At 43.3% G+C, this 23,360-nt stretch overlaps 1 protein-coding gene across 5 annotated transcripts in view; it reads right to left on the minus strand.

Moving 5' to 3' along the window:
* Nucleotides 1–370: 370 nt before the first annotated feature.
* Nucleotides 371–23,360, minus strand: part of LOC131668819 (chondroitin sulfate N-acetylgalactosaminyltransferase 2) — a 79,263-nt gene continuing 56,273 nt past the window's right edge. The window contains exons 4-10 of one of the 5 annotated variants that reach the window (XM_058943267.1): nt 22,986–23,032; nt 13,037–13,162; nt 6,642–7,087; nt 6,137–6,564; nt 5,845–6,027; nt 5,526–5,673; nt 371–2,373 (exon numbers count right to left, since the gene is read on the minus strand). In XM_058943267.1, the coding sequence (XP_058799250.1) occupies nt 2,134–2,373; nt 5,526–5,673; nt 5,845–6,027; nt 6,137–6,564; nt 6,642–7,087; nt 13,037–13,162; nt 22,986–23,032 (1,618 nt within the window). In that variant the 3' untranslated portion in view covers nt 371–2,133. Of the gene's footprint in view, nt 2,374–5,525; nt 5,674–5,844; nt 6,028–6,136; nt 6,568–6,641; nt 7,088–13,036; nt 13,163–22,985; nt 23,135–23,360 lie in introns of all 5 variants that reach the window. The other 4 variants (XM_058943265.1, XM_058943266.1, XM_058943268.1 and 1 more) reach the window with 4 other exon arrangements.

Genomic DNA, 23,360 nt, shown 5'->3' on the forward strand with positions numbered 1-23,360 from the left:
GGCCCGAAAAGCGACTACCTCGTTATCGAGCAAGTAATCAACGCCTCTCTTACGAATTGCTACATTTCTAGGTCTCTAATAACGCACGCTGCCTACGGCAATATCTAGATGTCCATTAAAGGTATTGTAGTAGATAGTGATACGGCATATACATGACTTTACAGTTAGAAAGAAAAATGGATGCTGATAATGCAAGCACTTAATATCAGAACGGTGTAGTGTGCAGTCTGCCAAAGAGCCTCTTGATTGATGGAAGAACGGTATGGAGCCGATGCTGGTTGGAAAATACCAATGCTTGATGGAGTAATTTCTATTTGGTGAAATCAATCCAAGTCATTGTTAAGGTTCGCAAGAATTCTCATAGCTTAGATAGTTTATTATTGTAATTTTATTTGTTATAATTTGTTTACATCTTGTATAATACAAACTCTTCCACTGGCGTAAACTTGCAGAGACAAAACAACCTGATGAAGAAGTTACTGTCTAATAAACATCAATCCGTTTTCTTTTCTAGCTGATGTAAACGTATTACGCAACAAAATAATGTACAATTGGCACTACTATACATAATAGTATATAACATTGTCATAAAATTTGCCATCGATAGATTCAACAGAAACAAATAAAAGCAGCAGAAACATGCGTCCGTATGACGTTAAAAAATGATTAACATTGAATTAACTCGCGAGGAGTAAAAATTGGACAACTTCACGCTTGTTAAGTACAAAATTGAAAAAATTCTCATCGGAAAATGCGCGCGCTCTCCGCGAAGAAAGTACTCAAATTCCCCTCGCGGGCACACACAAAGGGAACAGTTTCCGTGAATTCTCGAGCTAAGTGCCGCTCCGCTATTTCGGCTCTTTCATAAAGTTACTCCCTATGCAATGGACAGGTGGCATGTGCGTGTGCACATGTACGCGTGTGTATTATGCGGTATAGGTTTTTACTAGCGCGCGAAGTACATCGAACGAAATGCAATTTCCCTTGGCATTTTCATATCGTTCGAATCGCGATGCTTTTACCGCGCCGAGCCACTCGCTCGCGCCAAGTTCGGGCCGAAACAGGGGCGAGCGAAAACGACGTCGGATTCTCTCGATTTTTTTATGAAAAACTTGAGGCTGAATTCAGAGGACTGCGCGTGATAAAAACTTTCCATTCGCAATCGATTGTAAAAGGGTTGTCTGGCTGGTGTATAGAAGGTAAGTCTTCAAAAATTTTCATTGGCAAAATGTAATCCACTACGTATTTGTTATCGTTTTGTACATTGATTCATAAAAATTCTGTTTAATAAATGCTCGATAAAAATTGCTATTCAACTAATCAGTGCAAACTTCTTGATTGCGGTGAAAATTGGATGTTGATAAAATGCTTAAGAAAATCGGTTAAAACGGATTTTTTTATCAAGTGCTGATTACGACTAATCATTTGAATTTCTTGTTTCCCAAAAATGTTTTGATATTTTAATATAGTGAGTCATATATAATATCCATACAATATAATTTTTAGTTTATACACAGTACTTTTTTTACATGATATTTAGATAGTTGCTTGGGGCGTGAAGGTGTAAATGGTGAAGTATGTATTTGATAGGCAACGCAAATTTTTCTTTCACATATACACATCTTCTTAATTGACCAATACGATGCATCAAATCTATCTAAAACATTTTTTTTCATAGTTTTCGTTCAATTCACCTAGCTTATAACGAGTGACTCTCTATGTGTAATAGAAACTTTTCTATACAAATTTTTTCTTAATAGTATCCTTAATTAATCTGCAGACAAAGAGAAGGTCACTGAACCACGTTTACAATTCCAAATATGTCTTCTATCAGTTGACACATTTACATTATCACTCATGTTCAGTCTCTTACTTAAACCACTTTTTTCTCTCATAAATAAGCATCAAATAAATATATTTTTATAACTGATCACACACGTTGCTTGTATTTATCGACTATTTAAAAAATAAACTTGATGTAACACAGTGGAAAAATAAATAACAATAATATAAATTCATCCAACATGTCGATCAAAATTCTATCACACGGTAAATCGACTAGATAACCATTCGGCAATATGTACACTAGCACTCAGTAGTATTTACAAACGGTCGGAGGGAGAGGTGCAGCGATCATGTCCGCTGCTTGAGAGTCCTCACTGGTACCGGTTTAGTCCTCTTATCCTTCTTCGACGCGGGCTTTTTCTTTTTAGTAGTTGAACTCTTGATACTACTGATTGACTGGCCTTCGATATCCTCGCGGAAGGCCAGAAAGCCAAGTTGAGCATGTGACGCTTCGTTTAGTGCTCGAGAACGGATACAAGCGCGGTATTGGTCGGTCGAGAGACGTTGTCCTGGACCACCTGAGCATACCTGCGAACAAATTCAAAAGAACGATATTTTATAGCTTACTTTAACATTTGTTAGCCGTAATGAGACAATTCAAAATTATTTAATTAATTTCAAATAGCGCGGTCGTGAATGAAACAGAGTTCCGAATTTCGCATCTTTTTCTTACAGTATCTATTATCTTTAATGAGATTTTAATAAACCGCTTTGGTGAGAATATAATCAAAAATTAAATAGTATAAAAATCGCTAATTGATAATTTAAATCGTTAGTTTATGCATCTCAATAAGTGGATTTATGTGGATTAAAAGTTGCAGAAACGGAAAAAAAAATTCATTAGAGCACCAGTGTTAGCCGTTGAAATTACGTAGGTAAATTTTGGCGTAAAAGTTCATAGGAGGTAACGCCATCCATTCATCCAATTTGCCTAAAATTACACGTATCCGCTCTTCACTCATGCAACTTTCATTCGCTCTAAAACTGGAAATCCCTTGCCGTAATTCCCTCAGTGGGAGAGACCAGATAGTCCCTGGCCTCAGTCAAGTGTATATCGTAATTAAATGCATTATTAATGAGTACACGCAGTTGAAAAAGGCTTAGAAAAACAAACGGCAATTGGAAAAACGATAGTGTAGCTTACTCTACATGTCCGTAATATTTGCCAACATCCCTTGCGATTAGAGCATTTCTACGCGCGGTCAGGATCACCCGGAGAGACTGACCCCCCTCTCTCGCATACTATAGCTTTTTCAGCACTACAAATAGAGCGTTTTGGTACTTCATTAGCTCAAAGACGTTTTGCGGAAAATCGACACACGCAATTTCATAAGTGAAATGGCCTAGATGAAATCTTCAATTTGTATGAACCGTAATTTGCTTTTATAGAACCGTAACTAAAGCTTTTTCTTGACAAGTATTCGGTTTTAAAAAATCGATAACTTAAATAATCGTGCCAATATACAATGATGAATGAATGTAGTTCTCGCGAAATCACCACTTAAATGCCACATGGCAAACTAGCCAAACAATCGCCGGCAAATTTGCATAAGTCCTTGAAGTTTCAAGAAGCCATCGAAAGGAAGAACGAAGATGTTTCCCGAAGGATTCTGGGAGAGTATCGTCGTCAGCCATATCAGATGTCTATTAATAACCTGAGCAAAGCAGGTATAAGTCTGGAATTTCCTTTCGGTGCCCCGCGGCGTCTCGGCTTGATTCGACTAGCGAGATATTTCGCAAATTCAAAGATTCGTAAGCCCACTGCACTCGAGGATCCTGTAGCGCCTTGAGCATCTCCGTTTCATTCTCGAACAACGATCTCGAATGTCGAATGTAGAAGCAGATTGTTATGTCTGGTATAGGGTGCGTCTTTGGGGGAAAATCAGCTTTGCCGCGCTACAGGCATTTTCAGCATTTAATTAGAAGCCAAAGTTCGCAACCGATACGCTTGCTTTGAATATTTTCGCTGCAATTTGGAAATATTTCGAATTATGAGAATATATTCACTGAAATGCATTAATTGCGCTTGCGCGCTTTCACGCGAAAAAAGTTGTATTAAGTAGTAAAAACAGCATATAGTCAGTCGAAACTCATTTGCCCGTGTAAATTGTTATGCTGGCTTTGTAATTAGACGTGTTACGTTTTATTAAACTCGATTAAAGGAAACGATCTTAGGGCTGAAAAAATAGTCTGCAACGCACATTGCTTTGATGCTCGACACTATGAATCTTCGATACGATCGGGCTGGTACGACAAAGTTGAAAGTACTATTCTCGCCAATGCGAGTTTTCCATACAACGATGTTCTCGCCGCGAGCGCACTAGCTAGATTCAATCGGCGATCGGCTTATTAGCGCGTTGAACTTTCGATTAATAGCATTACACTTGGAAATAGCCCTTAAGCTATTGTCGGACTTTAGCGATGAATTAGCATTTGATTTTATTAGGTTTGGCAGATGGTCTAGTTTCTAATTTGGTCGATTAATCGGCTTGTCCAAAGTGAAAGCGTTGCACAAGGTATAAGTTATCTATTTTATTCATAAAAATAGTCTCCTGATATTATATTCTTGCATTTAGGATAGTCGTACATTATTGAGTGTTATTACGATAATATATCTTGCATCACTGCGAAATGCATATTGATAATCAGTCTGAAAATTTTCATTGCAAATAACGTATCGAAGTTGCTCAAGTACGAAAATAGAAGATTCGAAAGAGAAACATTTTTCAGCCCATCAAAGCTACTTGTATTCCCAATAGATGAGTACAAGTCACTCGCGTGCGAGCGCTTTACAACAAATGACGTGTATCGAGAGAAATGTCAGTTGGTGCAGCTCAAAGCTCCGTGAAGAATTGTGTCACTCGCGTTAATTAAAATCTTTCTATAGACACAGCAGCGAGGATCTCATCGCAGCGGATGAAGAGCTGCAATGTCGAGAATACGAAATTGGATTGCCAAAGCGTTGGGCTTTTTTGTTCCGGATTTTTATTTGAAAAGTGAATTGTCATCGACAGTCGCTGCGCTTCAATATTGGATGGTGCATCGCGCTTCGGCAAATATTTTCCGGCTCCCGCGGTGTCATTTAACAAATTCGTTTCATTCCGAATGGATTTTTAAATTAAATTTCATCGTATTTACGGATGTAATGAAGTGCTTTTCGATTATTTCAGCGTTTATTATTAATACTGAATGATAACTGTAAAAAGCTTGAAATAGAATGATATAAATGTGTTTTGATGAAGCTATGAAAAAGGATTGTTATCAGTCATAATAGACGGAAGAATCAAATGAGTTAAAAATTAAGAATCTTAAACTTTAGATTAGAGCTGATGTGATTGGGACGAGTACAAGGTAAAAGTTCGAAATAATGTTATTGTTTATCTTGCAATTCAAATCGTAAACTTTTACGATGAAAATAATAACAAGATAAAATAGAAAAAAAAAAGAAACAATCCGAGATAAGCGGCTCATAAGCATCAGGAATTGAAGTATAAGGACAGCAGGAGAGTGCAGTTGGAGCAGCTTACGCGCGACAAAGTAGAAAAGAAAGAGAGCTAGCGCGCGTGCCAGAATGCCGTCGGACGGAAATAATAATAACACTAAACGTTAGTGATGCCGATTCTGGTGGAAATCTTGTGGCTCGTTTCGTCGGGGCGAGCGAGGGAGTAGCGGTCGTTTACCTTGGGATGCCAGATGTGGAAGATGCCAGGGTCGGTGGCGCGGATGACCTTGATGTTACTCTTGACGTACTTGCGGTAGAGGGTCACGTCTTCGCCACCCCAGCCAACGATGTTCTCGTCGAAGCCGCGTACCCTCAGAAAATCCGATCTGTCGTTGATGAAAATGAACGCAGATAATTATTTTCGAGCAGTGAAATTATTTTATGAAATCTGAAATCTGATGAAATTCGTAAAAAATCATCTACGCCGCAGTGATCGATATCGAGCAGCTAAAGCAAAGCATTCGAGGACGCGAAGGGTGGGAAACGGGTATAGTCACCTGTACTGGCAAGTCATGCCGTAGCCGAAATCGCGCCAGAAGCCGGTATCCCTAGAGATGACTAGCTGATCCGTTTCTGGGGGTACATTTCTACCCTGCAGCGTGTACACAACGTGCGGATTATAGAGGCTGAAGACGATGGGGTAATAGACTTTCCGCGCCGGGGCCGTGTTCCATCGACACCTGTGACGCAGAATAAACTTGTCATTTTTCGTAGCGCTCCAGGGTGAAACTCGATAACTCTCGAGCGTACGCCATCTACCATAGCGAGTTCGAGAGCGAAGCCACTTGCCTGTCGAGGAACCTCGCGCTGAAGACAACGTCGACGTCGCACATGAAAAGCAGCACGTCTTTCTCGCCACCCCAGGCCCGCTCGGCGCCGACCCTAAGACCCTTTCCCCGTGAGAAGGTCTCGTTGAGGGCGAGCAGCCGGAGATTTTGATTAGTTCCCCCGCTGCCTCGAGTCATCAACACCCTCGACATAATGGCACGCGCCTCGCTCAGGCCTTCGGTGCCGAAGTACACCACGGTCAGGTGCACGCGCCTGTCGTTCCTCAGGCCTATCTTCACGAACTTGTCCATGAAGCTTTGAAAGGTACTCGTCCGACCGGACAGTGGTAAGATTATGTGGATGAGCTCCTTGTGCTGGGGACGATGCTCCGTCATGACATATTGGATCGGAGCGAACGGTCTCATCAGCGTCACTTTCGTTTGGCTGGTCTGCTCAAACCAGACAAATGTTTTTCTCTGTTCAATGTAGCTGGCAATTCCTTGTCCCATCAATCGCGCTCAATTACCTGAGGCCCAGAGCTCTGCGAACTCGTCTGCGCACTACTCTTATTCAAATTTTTAGTCCTAAAAAACATCTCGTACTGCGTACCAGTGGTAGGCTCTACCCTGTACAATCCTTCGAGAAAGTCGTCCTCGTTGTATTTGGCGGTCGATGGTTGTAGGCCCGTCACGTTTCTATTGAGGACATCGAGGGCCTTGGCTAGTGCTTCAACGAAATCTTTGCGTTTGAAGCCGATCGGCTTCTCCACGACCCGCTTCCCTAGGCCCAGCTCCACTGGATACATCCTCGCTAGGGTGAAATGACTAAATGCTATCAGCTCGTACTCGTTGTTCAGCGAGAGGCCTTGACTTATCTCGGCTTGGTCCACCTGGCGTCGAGCAGCCAAACAGTCGCTGATCTCGCTGCTGTTAAGCATTGCTGAGTTGTCCAATCCATGACCAGGCGCTACACCTGCAACACAAAGCACGTTTCTTTTTATGAGTTCTGTAGTTAGACGGGGAATACGAATGATCGAAACTTTGGTCATGAGCGTTTGCCGAAACGACTGTCAAACAAAACTATTCGACTACACCCGCGACTCAAAGAAATCAGGGCAAAGAACTTCATGGATATCTCGATCAGCCTCACCCGGACAAGAGGTAATACCTGGAGTTAACCGAGAATCAGAGTGGTAGCAAACAATTTCAGCATATTCGTAACCTTCTCGTGTATGCCAAAGAAAAGTGAAGCCGAGGAAAAAAGAAAGATAAGTCTAAAGACGGAAGTTCTTTATAGTGAGGCTGTAAAATCGATGGCCCTTACGAGCCTGCGCGTCTTATATCGAGTCGGAAGCACAAAGAAAACTCGTCGCAATAAAAAAGCCATCCTGAGTGCGTATTTTTTTTTTTTCTTTACGACCGGTTCGCGCGTGTTTTTAGGTTTTGCATCGTAGTAGCTCATCATTTCTTTTGTTTCGCCTGCACGCGAGGCACTAAAACGCAGAGGAATCTCTCTTTTTCCTCTCCTGAGAGAGAGGGAGAGGGAGAGAGAGAGAGTAGAACGGTAAAAAGTTTCTGGCCGACATAAATTTTCCAACCGCTCTATATCGCGCCGCGTCTACACGTACGACTTATATACGACGCTCCGACGCTCGTATTCGATCTTTTAATGGCTACCCGAACTACTGTTTCCTGTCTTCTCTTTTTCGAACTTCCCCCGTCTAAATTAAATCTTTACATGTACACCTCTAATTCTCAATATCCGACAAGCTACCGTCAGACTGAGTTATTAAGCATTGGTTCATTTTTTGAATGTAACAAGTTTTATAGAGATTTTACTTAACGTTTTCAATTGTTTCTTTGATCAGACGCTAAACACCCGATAGAATAAAACCTTAATTTTTGTTTATTTAGGTTAAAAACTGCTGACTCTGTGGTATATTTTTTAGATTCAAAAATATCGATTTTACTTGACGCCTGGAAGCTTCTAAAACGTTAAAAATGTCCCTCTTTTTAAATAGTTCAAAAATCGGTTCATCTCTACAAAAAATCCATTCCATCCACCGCAATAACTTAGCAGAAAGCTAAGAGGAATTTTCCGAAAACCAAGTATTTTCGTCGTAAAACGATAGCAGAGCTGGATGTTGTTTCTCAACACTCTAATCCCGGTCGAAAGAATAAAAGTCGCCGGAGAAACAATCAGCCGAAGTGGAAACAGTCGCGCGAGAAGTTTCGCGCGCGCACTGGCTTGACTTTTATGGGCCGAGCAGCGTCGTCTTTACGTGTTCGTAGTTCTCTTAAATCCCCCTTCGGTCTAATCCACGGGACGCACGCACTTTTCACAGGTCCAACTTCGCGTGACTCCTCGTAAACGTTCATTTTCGTACGGCCGAGCAAACTTAAGGAGATTTTCGACTTTCAGGAACGTGTAAAACGAGCAAATAAAATAGGAAAATACTCGATTGTGCGATATTGCAGTAGACTACCCCTAAGATTAATACTGAGAGACTTACGCCTTTTTCTTGCTTTTGACGGTAGAGCTTAAGCTTGTTATTTCTTGTATCCCTAACGATGCTTTTCACTTGATTTTTCAAGGAGGATTTTTCATAACTATGTTAGTAACTTTTCCGACTTACAACTCATTAACTGGCTAACTTCGGAAGACCTTTTACATTTTTAAGACGTCAACTTCTTCATTTGAATATTTGTTTGATCCGTCTAATAAAACTAACTTGCTCTGAAGTAGGTGTACCGATGGGGACGAAAAAAAGAAAATATATAGCATTATCTGATCTTATTGCAATCCCAATAATAAGCAGCATGCACACTCAACAATTATTTCTTTTCTTTTCTTTTCTATATTGCGGCACACTTATATACCTTTACGGCTGTTAAAAAGGCAGCGCCGCTTTAAAATTTAACGACGAGACATTCACCCGTACGAGAAATTAAGCGCACGCTAGGAGGGAAAGAAAAAAGGAGAACATTTTTTTCTCTTCTTCTTTTTCTCCCCAGAGAGTCCTTTTCTTCTTTACGACGTGCTCGTTCGCTTTTTGTTTTTGTATTTTTTTTTGTTCATCGTTTTGTTTCAACATACGTAGAGAGAGCGACACAGAGAGAGAAGTCGTAACAATGGAACCCATTCGCGCCAATCCCTATTTAAAGAACCTTCGGAAACGACTTCCTTCGCCGTGGCTTCTCGATAAAGAAGATTAATGAAGGAGCTTTGCGTGGCTACAACTTATCGATTTTGTTCGAGCAGACGGTAGCGGCGGCGTCTCCGCGCTTAATTGCTCCTTTCGCGTTCCAAAGAAAAATGCCAAGCCATTTGTTCACGCGGAATTATGTGACCCTTGTGCTTTGCATTGTTTGATGGATGCCCTGGCAAATCGCTGTGGTGATTTGTTTGCGCCAGCTCGTCTATCTGATCGATTTCCTGATAGATGCGATTCATGCGATGTATAAATTTTAAAAGATTTATCATTCAAACACTGTATAGACTTGAATTTATTTACCAAAACTCTATTTTGTACTATCACATTTCAAGAAGGACGTTTTTCGCAATATCATCCATCGATTGGTGATTTTTTAGAGCTATTGTTCAAAGTGGTAACAGTAGTTTGAAATGGAGCAGGTTTTTCAAAATTATTATTTTTTTTAAATTTTGTGGTAAATTATATACAAATCGATGATCAATGCCTGTTTTTAACATCGTATTCTGTTGCCAAGGAAATTGCGTTGAAAGCGGAGAACTGTTGCGAGAGTTTTCATCAGCATTTTTTTTCCGGCACAGCATTCTGAAAAGTCGTAATACTCATGAGAGCTGGATACCGCGCGAACCATTTGCTTCACATTTCAAAGCGTTTGAAATAAAAAGCTCGCAACTGTACCTGAACAATCTTCCTTCGTTCCGATTTTGCCAGCAGCGTTTGCTAGCTGTAAAGAAAGGCTGATTTTAACGATGCGATTCGTGCCGTTATTCCAATAATGCCCCTCCAAACTAATCTCATTACTCGTCAGCTGCGAAGAAAATGAACAGTCGCCATAAAAGTAAGGATCGGCCATTGCAATAAAGCTCAATTACCCACTTAAAATCCCAAGTATGCGGAACGCAGTAGTAACACTCGCTAGTGGTCGGCCGCGCCTATCGATAGTCTAGTGCACGCATACAGAGCTTGGCCGCAAAACAGCGTAGCGCTTAATCGGGCACGACGCCACTGAATATTCATAGGACGTAATAAGCCAGTATCGAGGCGCAACATCCCTCGTGGCTGCCTCCTCCTCCTGCTCCTCGCTGTCGCTTAGTTCAAGAGCATGTCTTGCTCGCGCCCGAAGCTCCAGAAATCCACGTGCGCGCAAGCTATCGATGGCTTGAACGTGCATTACCTCCTTGGCGTATATCCTTTTCCTTTTGTTCTCAGGAGTGCTAGTCTCCTTTTCCGATTTTCATTCGAAGCGATTTAAAGTACATGATAGGCACCTGTTATATTAGGATTTACTTTTAAACGCATATACGAAGAACGCTATTTCGCGAAAATTGTGTGGGACCGTGTCTCGTTTATGAAGATAACTGTGGTATTTATGATTATTTGCAAAATTACGCGAAATGTATCCATTGTTCAAAGTCTGTTCAATCAACACAGTTTTTGTAAGCTTAATAATCAATATTTTTCCATGATTTTCTACGTGATTTTTAGATACACCAAACCATCAAGAATTTTTAATTGTTTGAAAAAACAAACGATTTCCGATAAACGATTGCATTGAAGAGTTGCCTGCTGAATTCAGCGAAGAAATCGATACGGTATTTTGCAACAAATCGTCTGAAAAAAAAATCAGGTGAAATCCCCAAATGCGCACAATGGCTACAAAATAAAAAAAATCTCATCTGGGGGTGAAAGTCTGCCGACCGCGCGTCACGCGAACAAAAATTCATAGCCAATTATTGAGCTTTATACAAAAAAATAATAACGACGCCGAGCGTCGAAAAAAAAAAAATCAGCCCTGACAATTTTGCGGTCGTTGTGCACAGAAGAAAAACAAAGCCATCGGCCAATGAAAGCGGCGGCGCTTAGCGTTGAAAAAATAGGTTATGCCGCGAATAAAAAAGAAGGAAAAAAATAGGGTGGGGGGGGGGGGGCAGAGAAAAATTGAAAATTGAGAGGACAAAGAGTGGGAGAGAGAAAAAGAAGCCGATGACTATCGGCAACACGGACTCCCCCCTCCCCCACGGGAATGGAATAATTGCTCCTCGTTAGAGCGCGAACGCGCGAAACCGGATGCCCATCCGCTCGGATCGTTAGGCCCGCGCCGCCACCGCGTTCTTCTCAATGCCACACTCTCGGTGTTTGCGTGTGTGCGTATATTAGAGACAATGAATGCGCGCTCTTGTCTGTTCGATACTGACAGCGCAGCTCCTGCTCTGTTTACTGCGTGTTTGTCTAATTAACGATTACCAATGGGATAGTACTCTCCCTCTACTATTTGCTATCAGTTGTTTACAAGAGCGAATACCCGTTACATCGTTATCTGTCTTTCTGGATTTTTTCAAAATTGCAATATTTCCTATTGTGTATCAATGCCAGAGGTTTGATTGATACGAAATGAAAAGAGATATGGTCAACGGTATAATTCCCGGCAATTCTTTTAAAAGCTTACACCTGGTATTCATAACGGACTGAGGGCTAACAAGCTTCAAAAAAAAATCGAACCGCTGTTAGTGCACTCTAAATCTTTTGAAATAGCAATCTATGGAAAGTCAAAAATTAATGGAGATTGTAGAGATAGGCATTTTTATTTGAACGTACTTCAAAAGGGATCTGAAAGAAAATTTTTGTCTTCATCATTTACTCGATCAATGTTAAGATCTCATATTCATAGGCATTAGAGCGATGCTTTTCATCCTGTGATCCCATTTTCCACTTCTCTGCCCAAAATCTTCCCGAGCCTCATTGTACACGTGTTCCTCTCCGCGACTTCGTCGAAGTGTAAGCTCCTTATGAAGACGTGCCATCCCATCTGATAGATATCGTTAACAGGTAAGAGAGGAAGCTATGCGTGTATATATTCCTACCTACTCTATGCTCTTAATTAATTATTTCATTAAGATGCGTCTTGTCGACAGAGGATCGAAAACTAATTTCCAAAATAATTTTGTTAAACTTGATATTTAATCAGGACGTTTCCGATGACTAATGAAGATTCTCCAATGATGGAGTTATTCATAGAATTACGTCACGTCATTTGGGATAATTATAAATTAAGTACATCCATTACGAACTACCAAACGCTTTCTTTTTTTTCAGAAAAAGAGTATAGAATACTTTCGTTTTTTTCCAGCCCTTGATGAGTTTAGCACTAAGAATCTCTTTGCCCGAGCATGAGTAAAAGACGTTAAGGAAGATAGATAGCCACCGTGAACGCACGTAAGAAAGAGAGAGAGAGAGCACCAGCATACACATATACAGAGTGTCTTCGTAATTACAGCTACTCACGGTTCTTCCTTCGTTTTCTTTTCTAGGTCGTTCTTTCGGTCCCCTCGTAGCTATGAAAATAGCCCGAAAACTTGCCGCGGAGCAAAAGCAAAAAGAAAGAAAAGCGCCACGAACGCGCAAAGCACGCTAAAGAGGAGACTTCCGCAGCCGCGCACACGCTTGAGCCATTATATCAGTAGATAAAGAGCTCGGCTGTGTTTTTGCGCAGACGAAAGGGACTCACATGAGGGATGGACGACGTTTTCCTCCTACGTTGCGGAACTTATTTTTCAGCTGATAAACCGTGCAGTCGCTTTCGGAACGCAAAAGCAGCAAGCGTTTGATAGCCGGTCTACCCAAACGCGCGTTTTCGATGAGGGAATAGTTGACGCATGAGCAGCAAAGTCACGCAGAGATATATATATATATATATATATATATATACCAACCTGTCAGCTGCAGTATCTGTAACTTGAGCGTGCGGATCTCAGCCGTAAGCCTCTCCACCTCCAGCCTCGTCTCCTCCTCACGCTGATTTGCTTCAAGGATATTACTACTTGCCTGTGTGGCTGGACCTGCACATACAAATTTGTCGCTTGTCAATTTGGAAAGCCGTATTTTCAATAGTTCTACCGATGGAAATAATATATTGTCGATGCAGTTGCATGAAAACTATGATAAGCGCACTGTTCGTATTGACATTTCATTTATTTTCGCAGGCTTTTATTCCACGTTGGAAAATAACGAATGTACGTTAGTTATTTTCAAACGAAGAGAGTGTTCACAGGAAGAATGCTAGAAGAATAGGAGGAGGGAGGGGGAAAAATAAATAACAAGCCTGAAAAATATCAGAGTGCGCCGCCACGTGTGCACGAGCCAAGATCCGACTAGCTGGGAGGCGCGAGTGCTCTGTTCGCTTTCCGCAGGGCAGAGCGCTGTCATGAGCTTGCAGGCAACAACACTCGATTTCAACTTTACGAGCTGCAAAACTCGCCGACCCAATTTTCACGGGCTCGCGTTCCCAGGTTACCAGCTTGCAGACTATCCGCAGCCGTGAAAGTCGTAAAAGCGCAGCGGAGAACTGTGCGCAGCCTGTACGTGATTCAATTCGCGATATTGACAACGCGCCAACACGCCGTCGGAAGGGCTCTCGAGTCGCAACTACGAGAGAGGATTCAATCTTATTTTTGACACTGTCTCGTAGTAGAGACAAGACGAGACGAGAAAAGAATTTTTTTCCAATTTGATCTGGAACGCCGAGGCGAGGTTGCGCTCATCAGGGGATAACGGCGAGAGTCTTTTTTTCTTTATTTTTGCGGAAATTACACGCCATGTTAAGCGTCCAACAACGCGCAGAGCGTGGGAGTTACGATGCCACTCATTTAATCAGGATCGCATCGGCACTGCCCGCCATCGCCGCAAACGCATTTCACCTATCAAATGCAAAGAGATCCCTCCGCGAATAACGTCCGACGAATCTCCATTATATCCATGTAAATCCGCAGTAGCGCGCAACGCCCTCGAGTTCTCAAACGCAGGTGCAGCTAATAAACGTCGTTCGCGGGTGATAGAAGGCGGCTGAGGTGGTAGGGGCGCACCCCCAAGGGCCGATAATCCCGTCGCCTTCGTGCTGTCGGCTGGCGCCGGCGGTGCCGCTGCGCGGAAAAATTCAATGTTTAATCGCGAGAGCCGCGCCCGCCGTGGGGCTTTACGAGCTTATAAAGAATCGAGCCGTTAAGCACAATAAATTGCCAGCCGTGAGAGAGTGTAAGTGAAGTAAATGTCTTTGCGCACGCTCGCTTAATGGGCTGCGCCGCCTGAGAAACCCTCGCTCTCGCTCCGCGTGATGCTGTTGCTCGAACGACAGCTGCGCTCTTCCACTCATTCTCTAACGCTTTTACTTAGAAGTCAAAGTGAAATATGATGATCGATTATAATTTTTCAATGAATTTTCTAGATTGAAATTCACGTCTGCCTCAATTTCAATGTGTGCTGCACAGTTTGAACACGTTTGTGCGGGTTTCCCGGCAATGTACTCTATAAATTATCAAATAACATGGTTTTTGAAAATGCACGTAAATGATTCATAACGAAGTGCTCATATAAAACTGTATACAGGAATCTTCAAAAAATCTGTAAATAAGCGTCTGCTTTCGTCGCGACGACGTCAACATTTCAGCAGTACGCGGATATTTTCGCGGTTTCCCAGTGTGGTTGCAAAGCGCGTCTCTTTCACTCTCTCTCTCTCTCTCTCTCTCTCTCTCTCTCTCTCTCTCTCTCTCTCTCTCTCTCTCTCTCTCTCTCTCTCTCTCTCTCTCTCTCTCTCTCTATCTATCTTCAGCGTAACTTGGTATAAGTAGAAGAACCGTTCCCGAAGTGCTGTCTGCGTGACTGTATGTACTCCCGCGTTATTACCAGCGTTACGGGATGCGCGCACGAATATTTACGAACGCTCGCTCCACTTGGATACTCGCTGCGGAATAAGCATAGTAGCGCGCCGCGTGCATTGCGCCTGATTATTTATTTAAGCTAGAGTATGTTTTCGCTTGAAAGATGGCGGGCACAGCCGAGCGCTTGTCAATTACGTCCGAAACAGTTAGTGCGCGTTCAACAGGATCGTCTCAACATTCTGGTCGAAATCGTTCGTTTATATTTACATCTGCTTGTACGCCAGAGAGAATTACATTTTACGACGTTGCGCAAAATCAAGAATTTTTCCACCACGACAATAAAACATAAGCGCACTCTTTACAAATATCTGCCGGAACTTGGACGCAAATTTAATTGAGTTTCAAAAGCACCTCTAACAGCGTTATCAAAATTACGCTTTCCTTGCGTTCAATGTGTGTTCAATAGAGTACTGTTTGATAATAGAATGGTTTTGCGCGTTAATTTCAAATTGTTCAGGAAGTCTTTATCGAATTGTAAACTAGTAGCAATGAACGATTGGTTAGTTGTCCTCAGCACACCGTTGCCCTCGGTCAAGTTAATGAAAAGGCAAGAACCACGAGGGTGTGCCGTCGCCTAAAACAATAGAAGGAAAAAAAGAAGAGGAAGAGAGGAAAGAGCACGCGCGATCAAAGTGAGATGATAGCGCGGATTTTTCTCGGCAGAAATACAAAGGATTCATTTCGTCACTGAGCGGCAGCGAGGGAGCGATAGAAAGAGAGAAAACGCGATAAAGCACTTTACAGGCGAAGCGTAAAACGTGACGTGAGAAAGCTCCGCGAAAGCGATATTACGAGTGAAGGGTCGCTCGTCGTCGCCGGCGCCTCGTGATCGTATATAGAAAAGAAGAGAAGAGCGCATCGTTAAAGACTCCCGACTCATCGAAGAACGGAAAATTATTCTGTCCGAACACGCAGACGGATTTCTCATTTCGCCGGATGACAGTCGCGAGCTGTCCGCGTCGTTCCTGCTTTGATGCCTTTATACGATCGCATTTCGCTTGTTTCTCGCGTTTCAACGCACATTCGCAAGCTACCGCGAACGGAGCTGGGGAGCTATGAGCTTAACGTAATCGGCACAGCTTCTGCCTGACGGCAAGCTGATGTATATCACTTACAAATAGAAATTTCAATACAAACTGGAGGCAGACCAATTTGATCAAACACCAGCCGCATTAAGCTCGCCAATAACAACATCGTGGTGCCGGAAGAGCTTGGCAGAAGCATTCGCGTTGTGTTCGCGGATGGAACGCGGTACTTGGACTTCGATTTGCCTGATGGCATAACCGAGCTCGTTCGGCTGCTCGTTCGGTCGCTCGTTCGGCCGCTTGGGCGTCTGCTTGCTCGCGTCAGAGTTGTTTGCCCGAATCTATGAAGGACGTGTACACACTTAGCACGTATCCTCGGGAGTTTGCCTAGTCCAAAGCTTGCTCGCCAGCTGATACGGCAAACGAGTGTCGACTAACCAGCTCGAGGCGAGCGCACTTCAACCCTACTTCATGCTCTGTTTGCTCAGCACGACATCGCAGTTATTTGGCCGGTATGATGGCTGATTTAGAAGATAACTCTAAACACTGTAATATCGGCTTGTAACGACGTGGGACTCGCGAAAACCTTTCTCATTGTGTTTGTCAACTTGAAAATACGTAGAAAGAAAGGGAGGAAGGTACGCTAATATTAAAAAAACTTCGACTAGGTGTCGGAAGTAGAATGAACATTACTAAAAAAAATCAACAGCAGCAGACGATGATAGCCGACAGTAGCGCAGCTTGCACCGGACAGGCTGATCAGAAGCCCGAAGAAGTAGCGGCAGCAGCGGCAGCAGCGGCAGCAGCGGCAGCAGCGGCAGCAGCGGCAGCAGCAGCAGCAGCGGCAGCAGCAGCAACAGCAGCAGCAGCTTACAATTCAATTACACTATTTGCAGTGAAGATAAGCGATGTACCGGAAATCCTGCGTTTCGCGCGATCACAGTGCTGTTTGCCTGTCTGCGGCCTCATATTTGTATGTCCGCGCGCAGTAGAGGCAGTAGTCGGGGCTATACAATCGTGCCGGATCAAACAACAATAATGTTTGCCCTTGATCTCGGTGATTTCGTTCCGGCTTTGGCTCTAGGGAGCCCGATATTACTTCCCCCGGGGCGCGCACTCTCGCAAGCTTGTTGCCCATTGTCTTGCCTATCACCCTTTCCAATTATTTGCTGATGCCGCCGGTACGGGTTACCTATAATTTCCAATTGCCGGTGGATTGATTAGATCGCGCTGCGCTGAAACAGATTAAAAGTAGTCGCCGACTCGATAGCGCAGCTAGTTGAATTAGTTGAATTGATTAGATACTTGCTAAGATTAAACTTTATCAGTGAGGGTCGAGCAAACCGATGTCGATCGATGATGCGATCGGCCATTGTTTGAGCTCATCTTCTTTTTTCAGCTGTTATACACTCGCTCGGGAGATGGATATCGTCACGCGTCGCTGCAGTCCGTCCGGCGCGTTCTTTCGCAAGTTCGCCGATTCGTCACGCGCGATTACGCAGCAGTGAAACTCAGAAGGGAACGTCTATGTGCTGTCCAAGTTTCGACGGACGTAAGGCGACAGCCGCAAGGAGAAACTTGTCAAGCGCAGAAGCCCGCGACTAATGCAATTCCATGTGCATGAACAGCGGAAAGAGGGAGAGAGAGATGTCAGTGTGTGAGCTTGCCAAGATGCCATGTTGGAATGAGTTAATCGAGCTGGATAATCCGTTAATTGACTGCGACCAGTCGACTGCGTTCGTCTAGAGACGCGAATGAGAACAATTAATTCTTCAAGCCATTTCAATTGACGTTCAGCTGAGTTGCAGAGATTAATCGCAAACATCGTCAAAATCATGAGACCAGAATCACTTTATGTCTTTCACATTCACGAGTGTTTCGCTGCTCTCGCGTATAAACGTTGTAAATCATTGGCACGCGAGAGATGCCAACATTATAAACGGCAATTCACATGTATTTTAATGGCGCCGCTCGTCCTCGCGCTGCTTTATGAGCGTATGCTCACCGAGAGAAAATGGAAAACTTTACGAGGCACTGCCGATGATATCATATGAATAATCTCATTGGCGGTGCACACGTCTTGCTTTTTGATGTCACGGCGTTTACTCGGATGTCAACAATCTTTACAGCATTATAAAGTCGCTTATTTATTATTACCGAAATTCAATTGTAACGATCCGTTTCTATCGATCTATTTAAATATTTGCCATTTACTCGTAAAATTGAGAATAAGAGATTACATTTAATATTTCATTTGTTCGGAGCACGCCAAAGAGACGAGTTCTTCCACAAGTCATAGACCAAAGTTTTTACGTAGACCGGTAGTTCGTTCTCTTGTCATTTCGTCGCTGACTTCTCAAGTGGCAAAGGATAAAGAGGATCCGTGAGAAAGCAAAAGTACAACAAAACTGAAAGAAAATCCGAGCTAACGCGCCGCGAGAAGAGATAACACTGACTCTTGCACGCCCTCGGACTTATCGTTTTACACTGAAATAGAAAATCGCAGCGTGCAATCCTTCCTTTCATATCGCGCTAAATGCGTTCCATTACGTCGAATAACCAACGAGAAAACACGAATTTCGCACAAACAAAGACCAAAGGTTTACTTCTTTCAAGTTCGGCCACGCTAAAACTATCGCGCCCGCGTTAAAATGCAAAATGCCGCGAATGAAACAAACGAATATACGGCCAAACGCTGACACACCGGCAGCCGCATATTTATTGGAGCATAAAAATTAGAAGGCAAAGAAAAGCCGGGAAAATAGTTGGAAAAACTTTCAGACTTTCGGCTCCGACCAGTTTGGTTTGCCGCGGCGCACGTGCGCAAAATAATTATTATCGCATAGGAGCTAGGCTACGCTAATTAGATCTGCATTATGGCGTCGGCCGCGAACGCCAAGTGCCAAGCTACTTATTTACTTATGCCGGCCTCGTATTCAATCGTCCTTGGAATCTCAAGATAAGTGCTGTTTCATCGCCGTCGTAATTGCACTTTATTCTTGTTTTCTCTTTTTTTTCACATTTGATATTCATTAGACGAAAGAGCGAATTATTCGACTCTACTGATGTATGCGCCAGAATACGAATGCCAGCAAGCGACGTTCGTAATAAAAATGCAACGGAATGTCGGTATTATTTTTTATTTTTCAGAAATGTATGCACTACGATATCAGATTTTCATATAAAGAATGCCTACGAAGCAAAGGCTGAATTTTATTTAATTGTACTTGAATAGCTCCGACGCGATATCTTTCTCGTAGCCGTATTTCCATCAATTCGCACAATAAATTGTTTATTTGTTCGTTTAGGGCGTGGCAGCGGTGTCATGTTATATAATAAATTTTCATGATAAAACTGCGCGCCTGCCAAGCTGAAAAATCGTGCAAACACATCGCTTGCCGTACAGATATGTGTTTAAGTCGAGATTTCCCGCGACGAAATACCTATATTTTCCTTTCCGCTTATGAAGTGTGGTTCGCTTGAATTTTCATGATATTATTGTACGTCGATGAAAAAACAAATATTTGCAAGAGCAACTCAGGTGTCACGTAGAGTGGTCCGTTGTATTTCGAAGGAAAACGGGGGATAAAAAAAACAGAAAAAGACGATTCAATTAAATTCCATTGTCCACTCGGCATAATGGCGGCCGCGGACGTCGAAAATCAGTATCGAGCGAAATTTGCATGCGAGCTTGAAATTTGAACGCCGAGCATTTTCAACGCATATACACCCCTTTTCTGTTTACAGGCGACTAGTCGAGTGGGGGCCGAGCGTATACACGCCACTCGAAAAACAGCTGAGCTCGTGTCTGCATGTAGTGCCCACTTGCGAGAACTCTGCCACGGCAATTTAATCATGCCGAGAGCGACACTCGTCTGTGTAGATATTGACGATCGCGCGCGGCGTGCCTTCGTTTTTCTTTTCGCCGTTCGCCGCGCTCCTCTTTGAAGTGGCGTGCGCGCGTTGCTACAAATTCACCGTTGCCGAACAAAAGAAATGCCTGGATTTCTCGCTGCTCGCGGGCTCAATCGAAACTTGGCGTGCTTTCGATTATCCAATCGACCGGGATCAACGCTATGATCAACGCTAGCGTTCGAACTAATCAACGATGCTTATTAAACTCTACGTCGTACGCGCAAAATTGAAAACCCAAGGCTGCGTCTCGTTGTAATCAGCCGATAGGCAAATTTCTGAAATTCTATATTACGTGAATTTTCCAATGAATACTTGCAATTAATTCCGAGAAGCTGCATTTGTGCAAATTAGTTGGATTATACTAATGAAATAATTTCTACGGAATAAATTTTACTATCCTGATATACCGTCAAATTACAATCACTTGTTAGCATGCATTGCGGCGGTTTAGCATCAAAATGTTTCAAGTAATGCAGCTCAAAGCACACCGTTATGAATAATTGTGTGCACGCGATATAATCAACGAGAAATAATTATAAGCCCGTTCTATTTCAGCAAAGCAAAAGGGAATTTTAGAGATTAAACGAGTTCAGCAACGCAAAAGTGCGTTCGAACATATTGCGAAAGTTGAAAGTTCCCCTCGTTACTTGTTAAACAGGTGACTTCAATCCCGAGCGTACTCTTGCCGACAAGTTGCTGCTCTCAATTCTCAAGTTCATTAAAGATTTCTCAGGACATTTGATAAACCTCTCTTACAAAAATATCATAACGACTCGCGATACTCATCTCGAAAATGTCGGAGACGAAAGAGTAAGCGCAAAAAAAAAAAAAGAAAAATAAAAATCATTTCTGAAGCACACAATTAAAACGTTGTCCGTCTCGACATTACTCTTATTCGCTCGACGTGTAGACTCGTAACGAGGGAGTCATCAAGCACGGAGCACAAATCTCCTAACGACTAGCATTTCTCGCGATTATATGAACGCATGGGAATACCAGTCTCGCGCGGCAACGGCGACGACGACTAACGAAATCTATGTGCGTGAATATACACGCACAAGAACTTAATAGACTCAGCCGCCAATTCATTATTCATCCCTACGCGCGCTGCTCTCGCGCTTTATTCGCATTCAAGTTTAACGTCGAGCACTTAACAGCCGAGCTCTCCTGGGGTTCTGAGATGCTAGAGGGTTCGTCTTTGTATGCCGCTTGCTCAAGATATATTACTTACGAGCTCGTGCATGAAAGGATTCATAAAATGATTACTGTGATTCTCGTGATTTTTTTTGGCTTGTATGCAGCGACGCTCAACAGAATGAAGAAATAAACGACACGATTGAGATAGTTGAAAAAAATGTTTGTCGTAGTTTATTGACTGTGAAAAATTGAAAATATGAAGTTCTTTTCGCACAGCGGCATCCTAAACAAATAACAGAGTTAAATAATGAGGCTAATAAACACGCTGGCTATAAAACTTGCTAGTTTCTCTTTAACTTGCCGTTATTAGTGCCCCCTAACTCACAGGTACCTCCACGATCGTAAAGTAAATCGACGAAGCTTCGCGAGCACGGCAAAGCCTCGCGTCTTTCTGGTGCTGCTATTTTCCTCCAGATAAATCTAGCGCGAGATACATGTAGTTCGCCTTCCCCGCCGATCGGTCTGTACGTGTTCCGACGAATGAACGTCAGCGGGCACAAGAGAAATTAACAAGAAGCGTGGGCCTCGAACAAACATGATCGACGGAACGAAGAATCCGCTTGATCAGAGAGCTTGATAATTGCCACTCTTTCCGTCTACACCAGACGGTCAACAATCTAAATCAGAGTGTGCTACAGCGGCGGCCAAGAGGGTTGGAGTAGCGTGCAGTGCGTCGATGGCTATACGTATGAAGGAAAAAAGAGAAAATAAAAAAACTAATTTCCCGACGCCGTGTTCGCGCGCTTTAACTGCTTAATAAAACCTCGGGAGCCGCGGGGGCAAATGAACAGCTGCGGCAGCGCTTGGACTCGGCGTCGAATGACCAAGGCACGCCGAGGCCCGGCTTGCATCCTCTAATGAAAATTAAACGAGCTCCCTTTCAGCCACGGCGTAATTTCATATCGCGTGCGCGTGCGAGAAAGAAAGCGGCGCTGGCGGCATGGCGTTTGGGCTAAGCATTCGTTATCTCGGGGGGGCAATAATGGAACTTGTAAAATATTACTTTGCTATTCATTAGAGCACGCACAGCCACTCTCAATCCAAACGGCTATTTGTCTTGCCCGAGCGGCAAAAGGGAAATCCAACGCGAAGCAGGGTGTGAATTCTTTCCGTCCTTGAAATTAAATTTCAAGCGCCACGAGAGAGCGAGTTGCTCGATATTATGCGGCAGCGCAGTTGAATTGGCAGTAGACCGTATCACCGCACTCTATTTCTGCCGTGCACGCGACTGTGTCCGCGCGCGTGTACTTTTTAATAACGCAAACAAGAGGCGAAAAAAATTTTCGCGCCGCTAGCTAATGAATGTAAGCACGGGAGACTGCGCTTTAATTTCAATTTGCCACCTGCGAGACGGTTAATGGAATTTTTAATATCTTCAATTATAACCGAGCAAAAAGTCATAAGAACAGTTCGCCAGAACAAATACACTTTACAATACCCCGGAACGTTCCTTTTCGGAATAGACTGATGAAAAGTCTTATTGGGCACGGCGATGAATTATTCCAAAAGTACATTTCTATTTCGCGTACTGATGCACAGTGAAGCTAGCGTTGCATGCCTGACTATTATCGAGCTGTACTACTTCGATACTGGCATCATGAAGCTGTTATTCCGTAGTTTTATCGATATCTCTCTTATGTTTTATTCATGCTTTCGTGTCTGCGCGCCATTTCCTCGGGTGTTGTCGCATTCTTACTTACGAGAAAGTCGCAGAAATAATCATAACACTAAAAGTTCGTCAAGTCAGGTAAATGCACGATTGAGTACAAATGAACATGCATTATGGTAAGAAGTATGTTAAAGGAGCTTACCAGACGTATCATCGAGGTCGGTATCGAGGTTGTTGAATCCGCAGCGGCTGAGGAAGAGCACGAAGATCAGCGAGAGCGAGCAGACAAGGACGAGGAGCCGCGAAAGCAGCCGAACTCCCAGCAAGCGCAACATTATATCTCTGCGTCGCCTGCAATCAGTCGCCGACACACACACCCACACACACGTAAGTCTCAACGTAGCAGCGGCGGCGGCGGCGGCGGCGGCGGCAGCAGCAGCAGCAGCAGCAGCAGCAACAACGACGCGATTCAATTAACGCGAACCTCCTACGCGACCTATAAACTTGCCTAGCGCATCCAACGCTCGATTACGTGGCTTGAAAGGGAGGATTATATATCTGGCACACGACACATCGC

This window comes from Phymastichus coffea, unplaced genomic scaffold (assembly GCF_024137745.1).
Source record: "Phymastichus coffea isolate CEN01 unplaced genomic scaffold, Cenicafe_Pcof_1.1 PCOF00084, whole genome shotgun sequence".
Lineage (NCBI taxonomy): Eukaryota > Metazoa > Arthropoda > Insecta > Hymenoptera > Eulophidae > Phymastichus > Phymastichus coffea.